Below are 19,892 nucleotides of genomic sequence, written 5' to 3' on the forward strand. Positions count from 1 at the left end.
AAAACAGGTAACTGTAATAAAAATTCTCATTCAGAAACACGAAGAATGAGAAATATGCAGTGGCAATTTTCCATGGTACATAACAGTCCCTATATGAATGATGGTTTAGTTTCCTTGTTTACCCTATTTGGCTGACCCTGATACAGCTATCTAGGAGGTTTTCCCTTGACCAATGCCATTCATATCCCCTGGTTCTACCTTTTGGGAGGATGTCCCTTGTCCATTATCTTCCTTGGCTTTATATGAGATTGACTTGTATAGCTTTCACATCCACTGCTAGTATACACATCACACTGCTAATACAAGTAAACAGGCTTGTATATTGCCTTAGTGGTTAAGTCATAGAATATTTGCTATCTAGAGTTAGGATTTCTTTGGCCACTAGCCACATGTAACTATTTAAATTTAAATCAATTAAAATTAAGTGAAATTTAAAAACTCAATTTCTCAGTCACACTAGCAACTTTTCAAGTGCTCAATAGCTATATATGACTAGAACCTACAGTATTGGATAGTGGAAATATGAAACATTTTCATTATTGCTGAAAGATCCATTGAACAGTGCTAGATAAAAAGATATCATAAAAAGGCCTGTTGAATCTTATTTGCCATCTTCCAAATCCACACAAAATTAGCATACTTTTATCTGTTAGTCAATTCTTAGTTTAAAAAATGGACTGTTAAATTATGAAATCTCATCAGTATATCAAAGTCATTTCTGTAGTTGAGTAATCATCAAGTGCCTCATTGCTGGGATAGGTGTCAAAATTCATCATAGAAACCACAGACAATAACTAGACCATTGTACCTCCTGTGTTAACTCTGGACACAAAAGTAGAACTAGAGATCCTAAAGGTTATAAACTGACTGAATCGTAGGACTTGTGAATCAGCTAATAAGGTGGACTCGTAGAAAGCTTATAGATTCTCCAGGGAACCTTCCCTGGACTAAAAATGATGCACAATCTGGGATGTGTCTACAGAAATTGATCTGTATATCTTCAAAAATGTCTCTAAAATTTGGTAGGATTCCTATAGGTTAAAACAAAAATGAAGAAAATTGCAGTATCCTTTCTTCTGTCAGAGATGTTATTCTAAATCCATATTCAATATTTGCCACAACCTACACCATCCCTAACTGAGTAACTGAAGACTATAAGGGGAAAAAAAGGCTCGAACTAATAAAAAAAAAAAAAGTGGGGGGCACAGTTTAGAAGACCTCAGCTATGATCTTTGGATGCCAATTTGAAATTAGAAAATTTGAAAAATACATTCAAGTCTGATTCATCAAAAGGAATCAGAATAGAAGGATTTTATTTGTATTTGCAGGGAGTCGCCAGTCTCCAGAGCAGATCCAAATACAAATCAGACCACTAAGGACAGACATTGCGAGATTATTAAAATCTAGCCTGTAATGTAGTCTTATCCACCTGAGTATTTTTAAATTATAACTATATCCAATATTCAACATGAGGATAGAAGATAGACATTTTATCAACTTCTAAGACATATTGTTAAGAAAAATAAAAATGCATTAAATACTTATAATTAACAGCAAAATATGTACTTCAGAAAATCCATATCCAGTGTTATTGTAATTCATTATTACAAAAATTTAATCTTTATATTTAAGAAAGATAAGATTTTAAAACCTTAGTACAATGATGAGTTTAGAATAACATAAGATTAAAGGAATTCTTGTCACAATGAGAAATGCTACGAGATCTCCTTGAAAATTCTAAAAAAGCAAGCCTCTTTAAAAAAACAAATCAATTTTTATCTATAACACAATAAAATGTAAATAATTTAATGCAAGTTTTTTCAGTAAAATCAGATAACATGCTTAAATATGCCATAGTGTTTAGCAATTATCATGCACTACAACTGTAACAAAACACTTAAAAGTGTATTAATTAAATACAGCTATAAAATTAAAATTGGCAATAACAGCAATAAGGAAAAAAAATAATATTAGACAGAAAAAAGACTCTAACCACTTTGTCCTCCTGGGGTGAATATCCACGAAAGCAAGTTAGAAAAGACAGAAGAGACAAAACAAAAAAATAATTAATTCCATTCTTAAAACAATAAGAGTTTTTTAAAGTTTTTTAATGAAATTAAAATTCTGAAAATGTCTAAATTACATTTTGACTGAAACTTAAAATTTTAGATTTTAAATTAAAAATTCTAAGGAGAAAAATTTTTGCATACATTTCATTGAATTCAAGCAAGAATATGCTACATATTAAAATATATTAAGATACATAAATAATTGTCATAAAAGTAATTAAAGGAGAATGCTCTTTCTATAAATAAAATCCTAATTAAACATGAAACTCAAAGGAAAAAAACTGAAAAATGTTTAGGAAAAAAGCTTTTATATACAAAGACAATAAAATATACCATCACTGTTTATCTTAATTTCATCAGATACTATCAAAAGTAGACAAAATGTAATTCTAAATGAATTATGCACATTGCTTTTAAAAGTTATTTCTGTCCCATTAATTTAGAAGTCTTTTAAACATTGTTATTGAAAAGAAAAAATGTAATTAGAACAAGTCACTAAAGATATTATTGATTACAATTAATAATTTGGGGTCATACTTTCCCAATATTATAAATGTGGGAAAAAAATGGTAAGACATATAATTTGGTCAAAAGAGCTCATTTCGATACACTGAAAGTAAACTCAATTGCTGCATTTCTCTATTCTTTAACATAAAATAATGATAATAATAGTGATTACACAATAATAATGACCTGTTATGAGAATTTACTTGAATTAAAAATCAAAATCATATTTTTGAGGCATTGCTGTTTCTTTGAAATATGGTGGTAGTATAACATTTATGACTAACAGGAAAGACAATCACCCAGTCCTATTTTAAAATCGTGCATTTTTAAACATCTCTAAATGCCAGGCGTGTGGCTCACGCCCGTAATCCTAGCACTCTGGGAGGCCGAGGCGGGAGGATCACTCGAGGTCAGGAGTTCGAGACCAGCCTGAGCAAAAGTGAGACGCCGTCTCTACTAATAAAAATAGAAAGAAATTATATGGACAACTAAAAATATATATAGAAAAAATTAGCCGGGCATGGTGGTACATGCCTGTACTCCCAGCTACTCGGGAGGCTGAGGCAGGAGGATTACCTGACCCAGGAGTTTGAGGTTGCTGTGAGGTAGGCTGACGCCACAGCACTCTAACCTGGGCAACAGAGTGAGACTCTGTCTCAAAAACAAAAACAAACAAAAAAAACAACATCTCTAGCTGTATATCTTGTGCAATTTCCTTCAGCTTAGAGAGCTTTACTTTCTATCTGAAAATAGAGAATTATTTACTTTATAGGGTTTTTTATAACGTTATAAAAAAATCTTATTAAAATAATATTATAAAATATTTATATATAATATTTATATTATATTATATTAATAAGAAGTAGTCAAGAACACAGTGATGTAAAGAATGCAGTCCTATCCCATTTCTACAAAATCCTATCTTTTAACAGGCTAGAATATCAGATATAGAACTGTGTGCCAGGCAATATACTGACAGATGTTCATGTCATTTTAATTCTTTAAAAAAATACTATGAAATAATTTTAATAATATTTTAATACTATTTTATACTAATATATACATATATAATGTAATACTATGTGTTATATATGTTATATTTTATTATACATAGTATGTAATATATTTATATATTACATATATTTTATATTATATATAATACATGATATATTATATATTATACACAATACATATTATATACAATGTATACTATATATTATATATTACATATATTTCACATTAGCTATATTACATATCATATAATGTATACATTATATATAATACACACATATGACATGCACATACATAAGATATATTATATATTATATATACTTCATATATAATACATTATACATGTTATATATTATCATACATTATAATGTAATATATTATGTATCATATAATATACAAATCATATGTTACATATTATACATTATATAACTAATGTGTCATATTATACATCATATATAATACATTATACATATATAATATATATAACATATTGTATATGTAATATAAAATATCTTTCTAATACATAATATGTATCATATATTATATATGCAATATTTACTATATTGATGCTATATGCAATAATATATTATATAAGTTATATATCCAATATGTAATGTATATTATATGTGATATGTAATATATAATACACTATGTATGTAATATGTAACATATATATGTGTTATGTAATAATCACATATATTATCAATGTAATATGTTACATATCATATACATTATGTAATATATAACGTTATATGTGATATGTAATGATATATTATACATATGCCTGCAATATGTAATTTACAATGCATGAAATACATCATACATGCAATATACATTATATATGTGATATGCAATATATTATATATGATGTACACAATATACTTTATATACGTGATATATACTGTGATACATTATATATGCGACATATGCTATGATACATTATATATGATATGCGATATATACCTTACATATTATATATGTAACATAATATATCTGCAATGTGATATATATGTGACATGTGATCTATGACGTATGTAATATATGATATATGTAACATATGATATATCCTATATATGATATATTATCTGTGATATGCAACACATATATATCATATATATGAGATATATAACATTATAGCTGTGGCATGTAATATACAGTATATTATGTGTGTGATATGTGACATAGTATATAGTACATAGGTGATATGTACTATATATGTGATATATATTTTATATGCAATACATACTACATTATATTATAAATGTGCTATATTATATGTAATATTTGATATATGTAATATATCACATATTACATGTCATATATGTTGCGCGTGTAACATTACATGTTGCATATATGATATATGACATATTGCATATACAGTATGCGATATAGCACATATATAATATATGCAGTATATGATATATTGCACATGTGATACATGGCGTGTGATACATATGATATATTATGCATGTTGAATATCATATGTGCTATATGTGATGTATTGCACATAACGTGTGCTATATGATATCTTGCACATGTAATACATTATATATTGCATATGTAATATGTGGTATGCCACATGTGTAATGTATAGCATTCAGTATGTGAACATGCGTAGTATATTGCATATTGCATATGTAGTACACCATATATCACATGTATCATATATTGCATATGTGATATGCACTGTTTTGTGTGTGTGCTATGCTATATGTGATATGCAATATATTGTATGCTACATATGTGATATGGACTGCGTTGTAGATTATGTACAATGTATGTGATATGTAGTTTATTATCTATGTAATACACGATATATGATATACATGTGATATATGACGTGATATATAATATAGCATATATGTGTTATATGTAATTTATTTTGATATATTACAATTATATATGTGATATGTAATACATGATGCATTGTATATGTGATGTATGTAATGTACAATATGTGTGATATATAACATTACATGTATAATATAGATGATAGAGAATATGTGTAATGTATGGTAAGATGGTATATGTGTAATATATCATGTATGTAATATCTGATATGACATAGATGTAAAATAATATGTAATGTGTTATATATTATATATGTGATGTGATGATAAATTATATGTTGTATGTGTAATGTATAATATATGTGTATAATATATATAATGTATATGTGAAATATAGTGTATTATGTAATGTGTGATAGTATATATTATATATGTAATATATGTAATGTGTGTGATATATGATATATTGTATATGTGATATGTGATGTATGTGGTATGTAATATATAATCTATTATGTTACATGTAATGTGATATAGGTTATATGTTTATAATGTGATATATATTATATATATGTTATATAGTATGTGTGATATGTGATGATATAAATATATTTTTATGTGATATATATTACACATATTACATGTATATTTCATATATATGAAATATATATTACACATGTATTACATATTATATGTATGATATATATTATATAATATTGTATGATATATCATGTCTAATATATACATTATATAACATATGTTACATAATATATGACCTATATGATACATATATATTATACATGTAACACATAGAATATATGTGATATTATGTAACATATTACATATATTATATAATACATGTCATATATTATATGATACCTAATATATAATATAAAATGTTATATATTTTATAGTATATAATTATATGACATATAATTATATATTAATAATTATAAAATATTAATGTAATATATGTATAAAATATATATTATAAAATATTAAAGTTATTTTATAGGGTTTTTTAAAGAATTAAGTAAAATGACATGAACAGCTCTCAGTATATTGCCTGGCACACAGTTCTATATCTGATAGTCTAGCCTGTTAAAACATAGGATATTGTAGAAATGGGATAGGACTGCGTTCTTTACATCACTGTGTTCTTGAGTACTTCCTTTGGTAAATGCTAAAGGTAACGATGATATAAAAGCTATTATACACAATCAGGGACAACTATTGCCAATCATTTATCAACAAAAATCATTTACAGAGCACTCATCGTATATGTATCAGGTACTATACTAGATGTCTGAGACATAAAAAATCAGTAAAGAGAGTTTCCTCCTTAATGAATCAAATGTATATTAGAGAAATAAACAAATCATTGCACAACAGAGAGATGTTCTGAAAGCAAGGGAACAAGAGAGCACTATGGAAACATAAAGGATCATAGGACTTGGAGAAAGAAGTAAAAAGGTTTCTGAGATATGAACAGGGTTTTAAAGAATAATGACTAGAAACTCAGAAAGACCAGTGAGGGAGAGTATTTCATGCAAAGAACACAGCATATGCAAAAAGTGCAAAAACACAAACAAGAGTGGCATATTTGGAACTATAAGTAATCTGAAATGACTAGATTATAACTCATGTATTTGAACTAACATCTCCATGGTTATAACTATATTAATATCTGTCAAAAACTCAGAAGCATAACACTTTCACAAGACAACTCACATTGCAGAAAATAAAAACAAGAAAGAAAATGAAGTCATAATTGATGAGTCTACTAAAAGTTATTAGTCTTAACAGATAAAAGTTCAATGTTAGCTATAACAAATACATGAAACACTTAGCTATAATATATACATGAAATATTACTGCTATGATATCTTTATTGTCTTTCAATAGAAAGAAAAAGTCATAAAATCTACAATATGATTTCTATATAAGATATTATATAGCTATTATAATTGAGTGTTCATTATGCTACAATGTACAGACTGAATTAGATGGAGGCAAGTCCACCAGCGGGGAGAACAATTAGGAAGTTGTTACAATATTTTGGGTAAGAAAAAATGTGAGCGTGGTAAGAACTATACTAATAGCATGAGGAACAGAGAGAATAATACTGATTTAGGAGGTACTGAGAAGTAAGGCCCCATAAGACTTGATTGAGAAATAGGAAAAAGTGGAAAAGAAACCCCCAGAGTCTGATTTGGGCAAGTGGAAAGATAAGAGGACAATTTTACTTGAAAGATAAAATAAAAAAGAAGTAGGTTAGAGGAAATAATGAATTAAGATATACAAGATAAATTTGAACTTATAAATGCCTATAATACATTTAAGCAAAGATCTTCAGTAGGCAGCTATATAGATGGATCTGGAGCTCAGAATAATATTACTGGTGAAATCCTGTTTGTAAATTATCGGCATATATAGAGTACAAACAACCCCTGATTTATAATGGTTGGACTTAAGATTTTCCGACTTTACAACAGTGCAAAGCAATACACATTCCGCAGAAATTGTACTTCAAATTTTGAATTTTGATCTCTTCCCAGGCTAGTGATATACAGTTGTTGAGCCTAAGAATACTGAATTATAGAAATGCCCCCTGTATTTCTGGAGACAAGATTTGATTTCAGAGGTCAAATAAGGCTTTGCCTTAAAGAAAAAATAAATGTGTTAGTTCAAAAGCTGCCCCGTCTCAGGAGGGCATCTCGTTGGTCAGTAATAGCTGCACTTCAAAGAGACAGCTGTAAACTGGGCCTATGGTTCTCACCTGCTTTGAAAGACAAAGCTGGCCTCCCTTAGAACCAAAAGGTTGCCAGAGCTGACAGGGGAAGACCCCTGGAGATGAGAGCTGATCAGATAGATATGCTAATGCCCAAGTGGGCCCAGATGGAACCATGCGTTAAAGTAATTAACACAAAGCACAGCTCATGTTGACTTCTGAGATCATCTCTGTCTCCAAGAACACAATCACCGGAGTCAAGATGTCTCTGTTTTTTGCTTAAAGTAATAGCCTTATCATAAAACTTAGAAGTTTGCCCCAAGAAGATTTTATAACTCATTGTTCCCCTAGTTAGAGTTCGTTAAAGGATCTGTAGTAGCCTTTTAGAAGACTTTGACCCTAAAGCAAACTGCCTGTTAGTATGTAAATCCCATTGCCCTTGGCAACGGGACCTGTATCTACCCTATAAAATACCTGTGTGGAGTTTCAGTCTTGGATATATTTTATGTGGGAAGAAATATATCCATCCGGATACCCTCCTTTTATCTACTTTCATAAACTATGAAAGTAGTTGCTTTATAAACTATATCTTTGGCTCTGTGTACTATTATCATTATTTTACTTTTATTTCTGTTTCCTACTATTTTTTCATCCTTTGTGATGACCCCTGCCTGAGAGACCTGATAGGAAGAAAAAAACCTCTTTGCGGGGAGCGTAGCTAACTGCCCGCACACAGTATGATACTGTCTTGCAATGCTGGACAGCAGTAACAAGCTCCAGCTCCCAGTGAGCCACACCGTCACAAGGATAAACAACTGATAGACAATCACCAGGGTAACCAACTGATACTCTGCAGTATACTGTGTTGCCAGATGATTTTGCCCAATTGTAGGCCAATATAAGTGTTCTCAGCATGTTTAAGATAGGATACGCTCTGTATGACATTCAGTAGGTTAGGTCTATTAAAGGCATTTTTTAACTAAGATATTTTCAACTTTCAATTGGCTAACTGGGACAAAACCCCATCATAAGTTGAGGAACATTTGTATTTGAAACTATCAGAGTGAACCAAATCTCCCATGGAGATTGTTAAAGGAAAAAGGAAGAATGAAGATGGTGACCCCTAATTAAAATGGTTCTTTTTGACTTGGCAAGCATTCTCTGAAGGAAAAAAAAAAAAAAAACACAAAGCAAAAAGACTTGCTATGTCTTCTAATCAGATTTTAGTAGTTCAATTATGTCAGATGTCTCACTGTAATTGTCAAAAGTGATATTAATCTCATTAATATTCAAATTGGAATTGAGTTACTTGAAAATCAAAGATAATGTATAAATATAAAATATTATCAACAAAGCCTAGTTAAAATGCCATAAAAAATACAAAAAAAAAAACTCACTATAGGGGAATACTTTTATTTTAAACATATGGATGGTTTGGATTTTAAGATATTGTTTAAAAAGTGAATTTCCAAACTGAGTCATCTGGATATTTACCTTGGCTTTACACTTAGTCTATTGTTTAAAAAAAAAGAAGAAGAAGACCAAATGAATGAATTCAAAGATTAAATATCTTTGAATTGCTTTATATTAAAATTAAAATTAGGTTAGATTAAAATTGCTTTATATTATATATATTAATTATGGCAGACTTAATTTATATATGCAATAAGGAATACACTGATCCAATATATACATATGATTATCTAATTGAATAAGCTAACATATGTGAAAACAACTAGCATAGTGCCTGACATACAGTAGGTAAGAAGAAATCTACTAGCATAAAAATCATTGCAAAACACTTCTACAGCATTCACTGTGTGCCAGGTACATATCTATGTGCTTCACAAATATTAATTCATTTTATCTTTACAATAGCCTTGTGAGACAGATACTATTATTATATCTAGTTGCAGATGAAGAAACTGAGGCACAGAGAGATTAAGCGTTTTATACAAGATCACAAAGCTAAAAAGTGATACAGTGATAAAGTGGAGATTCAAACTTATTCTCACTTCAGAGCTTGTGCTGTAGCTGAAAGTATGGCACTGCTAATAAACTATCTAATAGAAGGGAAAAAGAGGGAAAAAATAACAATACACAACTGCCCCTTTGTTTGCTGAACCACCTATGGTTTAATTTGTTGTCTTTAGGAGTACGTTTTACAGCACTTAAAGAGTACTAAGCAGACAGGAGGGTGACCCTCCCCCACATCTGCCAGAATCACATTCTGAAAAGTCCCATAAAGCCAACCTAGCAGAGAAAAAGAAACAAACACAGCCACCTCCTGTTATAATTTTACAGCAATAACCACTTTTTTGCCCTTTATAACCCCAATGAAAAGCCCAAATCCCTCACCCTCGGGGCCAGCACTCCTTCTTTCTTTCATGCCATGCCCTTTCCTCTCTTGGAGGAAACTTTTTGCTTCAAACCTACCTTAATCTTTGATAGAGAGTTCTTTCTCAGACTGTGGTGTGAGTTTCCCCCCAACAGTAGCCACTACACAATGTGCCTCTATATAATGCCAGTGTCCTTTGTTGGTTTTATATTTATTTTCTCTATAATTTAATTGATCAATTAATTATTTTAGGTCATAATTACTAGACCTGGAAACTCTAATTATAACTTAAAGTATGCCCAAAAATATTTATTAAAAGTTTAATAGTACAAATATATGTTAAATTTTCTTTTGGATAGTTAACATTTTATCATATTTTATTTTCTAAAATAATTTTACACCAACTATTTTTTTTCTCATAATTGACCATCCCTATGGCCGTCCTTACTATCTTACCACTTCTACTAGTAACCAATCACCCTGTCTCTCCCCAAGATCAATTTACTTTTAAGTATTATTCACAAATCTTCCTTCTCATTATCACTTATATCACTGATTCTATCATTATTTCTCCCCTCTGATATTTACACTTGATAGCCAAGGCACCATTTCAGACTAAATATGGCAATTTCATCTACCAACATTTATTCTTTGTGCAACTTTCCATGATTAAGTTCTCCAGTCTCCTAGGAAACTAATGTTAGTTTCCCCTCTGAATCCTCTAGATACAGGTATTCAATCTTTCTCCTACCACTTCCTCCTATGCATTGCTAAAAAGATAGATCCCTCCCTCTATATCAATGCTCTTTATTCGCTGTAGTTATACTAGCATCACTTGCCTCTTTTGCCTGACTTCTCTGATCAATCCAAAACTACCTCTCTTTCATACCACTACAATAAGTCTCTCTCCGGCATGGTCTCTTTGTCAAGAATAACAACAATTAAATTCTGCTATAGAGTTTATCTTTTTTATTCACCTACAAGTTTCAGTTGCCATCTTTAAGAAAACATTATCACGTGCTGAGCTGCAGCAAGGAGCTGGATCAAAAGACAATGCCTATCCCAAAATAATATGCCCGTGATAAGGACACCACATTTCTTTCTTCCATTCATTCACTTGACAAGTAATACACTGATCTATTATGAGCCAAATACATAGAAACCTACAGTAGCCAACCGGAATTAAAGAGACCTATCAGTTAAAAATAATAAAATGTTAAGTGTGGTAGATTAGAAGTCTGTAGAATCCGGTGTGGCACAAAAGAGTGAGTGGTTAATTGACATGGCATATCCAAAGAAACCATCATGAAGGAGATGATCCTTAAGTCCAGAAAAATAAGTACATCTTCATCGAGTGGGTAAGGATTTGGGGGAGGGGCTGTAAGGATTCTAGAGGGAAAAAGAGAAGTATGCCAGATTAAAGTAGCAGAATGAATAAAAGCATAACCAATAAAAGGCAGAGATAATTTAACAGGAGTACAAGTAGTGTAGTTTAGTTAAGTCATATAGAATGGAGTAAAGTTCGTGCCTAGCAGTAGGCAGGTAATAAATCATAGAGGACTCTTTATGACATTTTAGAAACTTCACTCAGGAAATGAGAAGTCACTGAATCATTTTTAAGCCGAAGATAAAAAAAAATCAGGTTTGCATTTTACAAATATAACTACAGCAGTGTGTTATGGATGTGTTTGACAGGCCAAGACTGGAGCAGACAGATCAGTTAGAAGACTGGCATTAGGCTAGGTGATAGAAGATGAGAGCCTAAAAAGGACAGTATTAGTAGTTTACATAGGTACAGAGGAAATGATAAAATCAGAAAATTGTGGAGAAACTGGCAAAGGACAGAAACCTGAGATGATTACTGGCTTTCTGGTTTAGATGACAAAGTGGATAGTTGAAAATTATAGGAATAGATCTGGGGGTTCTTCTAGTAATAGAAAATTCAAGAAAGTCTGTTCTGGACTAGGTGAGATTCACTAGTATTGTAATGTATTTGTTGAAAGGGAGCTAGAAACACAAGACTTCAAAAGAATTCAATGTCCTATTCTTTTTATGGATCCAAATTACTTTAACTTAAAATAAGTTAAAAATAAGTATTATGAATAAGTTTCTATTTTAACTTAAAAAACACTGTTTAATTGTTCATTATTTTATGCTTGTTTGAAGTTAAAGATTTTTGTTATGAATGCTTACAAAGGAATTGAGTGAGATTCATTGGGTATTCCACTGAAAAGGAATAAAAGCATTCATGACCAAAGTCTAACCCACCTTACATGCCTTGCCTGCATTCCACTTCCTTTGTGCTCCCACATCTAGAGTCTGTTTTACCATCCTGCCATTTTGGTGATATTTTTTATATCTTAAACTATTGTATAGTCTCCTATTAGGATTCATTACAGATGCTATAATTAACCTTCCTCATATATGCTAAGTAAAATCTATTTAACGTGGTACTCACCTTACCTACTTATAAGCAGCTTATCTACTGGCGAGGACATTAGGTACAGAACAGTACCCCTGACACAAAGTTAGTAACAAGTAAATACCAAAAGTAGCTTTCAAAGGCAGATAAACAAGCACACCTCGTCCCTGCTATGTATACAGTGGTCTACAAATATTTTTTTTATCTTCTCTAAAATAAATCTCTAAAACCATGTACCCCTTGTATGTGTTTAAGTTAACATTTAAAGTTTAAATCGTTAAGATACATTTTCAGATGTATTGTTTATTGAACATGTGCCCTGAATATATTTTCATCACATCTTGGAACTGCATACTTAGTTTATTTGATATATGGAAAGTATCTACTATATAACCTATTTGACAAACCCATCCACACTGTCAAACTATCAGCCAAATCTGACTTTCTGCAACTTCATATTTAAATTCAAGTAAGTGCTATAAATTGGTCACCGTGGCAATCATCTCACATCCAAATTCTAATTCTGAAAACAACAGATGAGGCAACAGAATCTTGCCAAAAGTCTGTTGCCTCAGTGAAATAAGGTGCTACGCCCTTCTATATTTCTTAGAAATCCTCTCATTGCTTTGCCTCAGGGACTCTCCTGAGGATAATGCACTCTAGAATTGTCACTTCTTTGGTGCCTCAGAGATTTCCTCATCTGGAGGCAATGTACTATATAAAGACTAAATTCAGATTAGGCAAGGTTGAGGAGCATGCTTTTCTTTTGAAAAGTGAAAGAGCGATTGTAAAAGTGAGTTGGAAAAGAAAAATTCACAACACAAAATGTTCTCAGGTAGATCAATTTCAACAATACCTATGGACATCTCTGCCCATAAAGTTATTCACACCATCTACTCCCAGAAAGCTTTCCTTCCACAGCATGGATATACTATTTCACTTTCAAGACTACTTGTATAAAGGACCCATGGACTCACTCAGAGATTACTAAAGAGAAACAATGCCAAATTGGTAGCTACAATAATAGCATTTGTAGGCTCACTTGATATGGTTGATGCATAGGTAATGGGAGCCAAGGCTGCACCAGGTGAAAACCGTATAAAAGATGTTGCAATATGGAGAGGGGCTGAGCTCATGTAAACTATAGTAAATGTTTTCCTTTATGCTTGGCTTAAAACTTTATTTTGCCTCCTTCCATGGTGCCGATATACATCAAAAGATATAAAATATCCTAAGATTCTGCAAGTGAGATTGTTTTTCATAGTCACTATGTTATCCTTCACCATTGAAGAGGATAACATTAATGAAAGGAAACCATTCTATTTCTTCCTTTTAAATTCTATAACTATTTATTAGTAGTATTCTCACACATTATAGGCTATTCCCCCTCGAAGCTCAAAGTGAAGATCCATCTGACTCAACCATGACCTTAATAGTGGTCCTGTAAATTCTGTATATCATTCTGATAAGCTTACCTGCTTTATTCATTCCTCAAATTCATGTAAATACAGTTTTCAAAAATTATAGTGTCCTCAATATCATCATGTTATATAAAATGTGAAGGATGAAAACTAAAGCTTAACACACAATACACTACATATAGTAACTTAAGAGAATTAATGAAGCATCTCAATTACTTTTAAAAAATTATTTAAGCAGCAGATATATTTGGCTATATGAATATATTTCTCAGGTATTTCAAGAATTACATGAGTAATCTAGTATAAATTTTAAAATCATAAAATATTAAACCCAGAAGAGATCTTAGAAATTACTTACATCAATGCTTTCATTTTATAGATTTTAGAAACACTAAGAGATAAGGTGACATGCCAAACAAAGTCAAACAAAACCAGAGCAGGAACAGAACTTGGACGTTCTGAACTTTCTCAACTTATGCTGCACTCTCCCTGAAGAATGTTCAATTCTTTCCAAGGTACTTAGTATGTGTTAATTCTATGAAGTCTTAAAAAATATTTATATATGATGTCGCTTACCTTGGCTATATGGAGACTAACTGCCTATTGCACTAGCATACTGTCTAAGAATTTGAGGTCATCACAGTGCCTTGAAATTAAAAAAAAAACTACCTAGAGGATTGCAAAAATAATCATTATTTGGTCTCTCAGTGTATTGTTTAACTAAGTGTTAAAACCACTTGTGTAAATGATATTAATGACTTGGTTATACCACAGGATGTCAATATTGTCATTGCATCTGATGTATTGAACACATGTATCCCAATACATTTGAAAGGACTTGCTTAAGAATCGCTTCCATATAATAGAATAAAATATTTTAAAAATCACTTTCTTTTATAACCATTATAAAGTTATAATTCATTCTGCTTCAAATCCAATAATTCATAAAGTGAAAAGATTCATATCTGTTAAATTTTAAGCTCAAAAATGCAATTCTACAAAATGAATATTTATTTTTTTCAAAATCAGATTAGCAATTAAGCAAATGGTAATCTATTTTTCCTACCAAAAAAGTTGCCACTTTGAAGCTTAAAATAATCCCCATTGTAAATTATTTTTAATATCTTTCCAATGTCACCATCAAATGATTACAAAATAATTTCTTCCTTATAGTCATTAGTTTTTCATTTGACTAAATATACAGCTTTTATTTATTAAGGGGTTTCATTTTAAAAGGAAATAAATGGAATCAATATTTCATAAAATCTGGTTGAACTGGTACTTTCATATGTCCTATACTTCATTTATTCTTTCTGTAACCTAAATGTGCCTCAAGAGACTTAATTAATTGTTAAGGATGGCTTCACATGAAAAACCTTCAAAATTAAAACAAAAAGTTATTTTATTGTGTTTTCTTAGGAGGTTACTACAATGATTTTTAAAATAGCTTTATAATTAAATTTTAAGCTATAAAATATTTGGGTTCTCTCAGGAAAATCAGCAAGAAAAAAATCAAACAACCCTATCAAAAAGTGGGCAAAGAACACGAATAGAAATTTTCCAAAAGAAGATAGAAGAATGGCCAACAAACATATGAAAAAATGCTCAGCATCTCTAATCATCAGGGAAATGCAAATCAAAACCACAATGAGATATCACTTAACTCCAGAGAGAATGGCCTTTATCAAAAAGTCCCATAACAATAAATGTTGACGTGGATGCGGACAGACAGGAACACTCATACACTGCTGGTGGGACTGCAGACTAGTGCAACCTCTGTGGAAAGCAATACAGAGATACCTTAAACAGATTCAAGTAGACCTACCATTCGATCCAGCAATCCCATTATTGGGCATCTACCCAAAAGAACAAAAATCATTCTATAAAAAAGACATCTGCATCCAAATGTTAGCACAATTTGCAATCGCAAAGATGTGGAAACAACCCAAGTGCCCATCAATACATGAATGGATTAGTAAAATGTGGTATATGTATACCACGGAGTATTACTCAGCATAAGAAATAATGGTGATATAGAATCTCTTATGTTCTCCTGGATAGAGTTGGAACCCATTCTACTAAGTGAAGTATCCCAGGAATGGAAAAATAAGCACATGTACTCACCAGCAAATTGGTTTCCCTGATCATCACCTAAGTGCACATTTGGGAATAACACTAATCTGGTGTTGGGCAGATGTTGGGGGGGGGTGGGTGTTTACCTACATAATGAGTGCCATGCACATTGTCTGGGGAATGGACACGCTTGAAGCTCTGACTCGGGGGGGGGGGGGGGGGGAGCAAGGGCATTATACATAACCTAAACCTTTGTACCCCCATAATATGCTGAAATAAAAATAAATAAATAAATAAAATAAAATAAAATAAATATTTGGGTTCTCATGATTCTACTTCATAAGTTTAGTTGCACCAAGTTTCACTGAGTTTAATCCTTTGGGACTGTGATAAGTCAAAGAAATGTATTTATTACCTATTGAGAGCAAAAGCCCTCTATTACATAAGGAAGTGACCACACTCATGATAACCAAATTTGAATAAAGAAATTAAACTCAATAGTCATTTTATTTAGAATATAGAGAACCTCTATACATTCAATTCAAAGTAACACTTTGCCATGTAAATTATGATGCTCCTATGACAGGTCTCTTACCTAAATAAAATGTAGAAAACTATTAAAAGAAACTCCAAGGCTGAATTTCTTGGGTTAAAAATCTAGATTATTTTTTATTATCTTTTATTCCCCTGACATTTCCTCAGATTAAAGAAAAATATGAGAACAGTGGGGAGTACTGCCTTGGCTTCTTCCTTATTCCATAAATCATCCTCATCAGCCTAATCCATCCCATATAAAGAGATTTAGAGTTGATCACAATACAACACATTTTCGAAGGGTGTTCCAGCTTTTCACAGCTTTTCCAGCTTTTTTAATCTATTAATTACAATTTTCCTTGGCATAAAGAGATTATACATTAGAAACTGAACGATATATTTTCAAGCAGTTAAACAATAATCCATTGTCATTAAGACTTCTGTTTCTGGTCTATATGTGGTAACAAGAACCAGATTTCTCCTACTACATGAAACACACAAGCATAAAACAATATATGTCAAAGAATGGTTTTTAAGACCCTTGACGTCAGGCAACAAAGGACAGTAATAGCTACAAGATTGGGAACAAGGTAAGTTCTACAATTGCTCCCGACTTTCCAGCAAACAGGCAGTAAGAGGGATTTGAGGTGGAACCTGTCAGATAAACTTGAAGTGAAAAAGCTGAGAGTCCAGGGAGGCCAGCACAGCTAGATTTCATAGGACTAGTTACCAGAAAAGAGAAAGCTGCACAGAGAGGAAATCCAAGAGATCTCCAGAGGGTCCCTTCAAGTATTCAGCTCAACACTGACTAGTGAATGTGCATGTGAGAAAAATACACAAGAGAATGGGAATAAAAGTCTTCAGAAAATTCTTCAGGATTAGAAAGAACAGTGGTTGTTCTCACCAGTGAGATTAGAAAAACTCTAATTCACAGGATATTAGTTAAAAAGAAAAGTCTGTCCTCAGAAGAGAATAATTGATGCTAAACCAAGCACCGCTCCAGATCCACCCAACAAATCATAAAAGAAAATGTAAAAATATCAAATTGTTTTTGCAGAACGTAACTATGTCCTGAAAAAAGCTCAAGAAAATAGAAACATAGAAATGCAAAAATAGCCAACACCAAACAAGGTAAAATTTACAATGTCTGGCATCCAACCTAAAATACCAAACATGCAAAGAGTCAGAAAAACACACACCATAATGAGAACAATCAGTTGAGACCAACCCAGAACTGACAGAGAGGTTAGAATTAGCAATAGAGGACATCAAAACAGTTATTACACCTGAATTCTATATATTCAAAACATATAGCATGGAATATATTTCTTTAAGTCCTAAATTAAAATTATAGTCATAAAAACTATATTGTCTGAGATTTTAAAAAGAAATACACTGAATGGTATAATTAGCACATTTGACACTGCAGAAGGAAAGATCAGTAAACTTGAATACACAGTAATAGTATACAAAACAAAACAGGGAAAAAGTAAAATCAGGTTTAAAGGAAAGAAAATAAGTGAGCAGTAGGATAACTTCAAGCAACCTAATATATAGGTAGCAGGAGTTACCGAAGGAAAGTAGAGAAAGAAGGGAACAGGAAAAATATTTGAAAAACCAATGGCCAAAATTCTTCCAAATGCTATGAAAACTATAACCTCATATATGCAAATAGCTCTACAAATTGCAAACACAAGAGAAATGAATAAAAATACACCAAAAACTGTAATTAAATTGTACAAAACTAGTGATTTTAAAAAAAATTTTAGGCAGCCAGAGAAAAAGGACACATTACACAGAAAAAAACAGTAAGAATGAGATCACATTTCTCATTGGAAACAGTGAGAGGGAGAAGGCAGTGAAGCAACACCTTTAAAATATTGAAAGAAAGAATAATTTAGGGGAGGCAGAGCAAGATGGAAGAATAGAACGCTCCAGCAATCATAACCCCACAAGAACATCAAAATTGAACAACTATCAAGCCAGAAAGCACCTTCACAAGAACTGAAACATCAGGAGAGTGACCATAGTACCTAGTTTTAAAACAACAACAAGAAAAGACACATTGAAGAGAAGGGGAAGGACTGTCTGGCATTGCCTACACCACCTCTCCCTAAACCCCAGGCAGCACAGCCAAGACAAAGAATCTGTATGCTTGGGAAAGGAGAGCAAAGTGAGTATGGAACTATGCACTGGAACTCGGTTCTGTCCTATCACAGTGGAACACAGTACCAGGCAGAATTCCACCAAGGCCTACAAAAGTAGTCTTTAGACTGGCCCTTTGCCAGAGAGGAATGCACCACCCCAGCAGTAGAAAATTAATCCTGGTCCATTTCAACACCACCTGACAAAATTGGGTTGAGCCTTGAATAAATTTCAGTAGCAGCCAAGCCATACTGACTGTGGTCATTGGATGATCCAGTGCTGTACTGGTCTCAGAGGCTGTGCACGTGGGGCGCAACCCAGTATAACACCAACTTCAATACCCATAGAACTGTCTGCATCACCCTTGCCCCACCTTCAGGCAGTAAAATTCAGAGAGAGAGAGACTCCTTCCCCTTGGAGGAAGGAGAGGAAAGAGTACAAGGTACTTTGTCTTGCAACCAGGTACCAGGCAGCTACAGTGCACAAAGCACCAGGCAGAATCCCCAAGCCTCCAATTCCAGGCTGTTGCTCTTGGATGGCCTTCTAGATGCATCATGAGCCAGAAAGGAATCCACTGCCCTGGCAGAACCCACGTCCCAGTAGGCTTTACCACCTGCTGACTACAGTGGCATTGGGCCTTGAATAAACATCAGTGGCAATCAGGCAGTAGTGGCCATGAGCCTTAGGCAAGTCCAAGTACGGTACTAATCTGAGAAGCCATGGCCTTAAGGAGAAACCCAGCATCATTACATATGTAGAGGCCCTGAAAATGCCCACGTCACCCCTCCCTGAATTCCAGGCAGCACAGAACAGAGAGAAATTCCTTTTGTTTGTGGGAAAGAGAAGGAAAA

At 32.3% G+C, this 19,892-nt stretch overlaps 1 protein-coding gene across 21 annotated transcripts in view; it reads right to left on the reverse strand.

Annotated features, from left to right (window-relative positions):
* Nucleotides 1-19,892, reverse strand: part of RIMS2 (regulating synaptic membrane exocytosis 2) — a 640,638-nt gene that overhangs the window by 476,676 nt on the left and 144,070 nt on the right. For 10 of the 21 annotated variants that reach the window (XM_069466111.1, XM_069466123.1, XM_069466129.1 and 7 more), the window contains one exon: nucleotides 1,994-2,005. The exons of the other annotated variants lie outside the window; for them this stretch is intronic. In XM_069466111.1, the coding sequence (XP_069322212.1) occupies nucleotides 1,994-2,005 (12 nt within the window). The remainder of the gene's footprint in view (nucleotides 1-1,993; nucleotides 2,006-19,892) is intronic. 21 annotated transcript variants of the gene reach the window in all.

The sequence above is a fragment of the Eulemur rufifrons genome, chromosome 3 (assembly GCF_041146395.1).
Source record: "Eulemur rufifrons isolate Redbay chromosome 3, OSU_ERuf_1, whole genome shotgun sequence".
Classification (NCBI taxonomy): domain Eukaryota; kingdom Metazoa; phylum Chordata; class Mammalia; order Primates; family Lemuridae; genus Eulemur; species Eulemur rufifrons.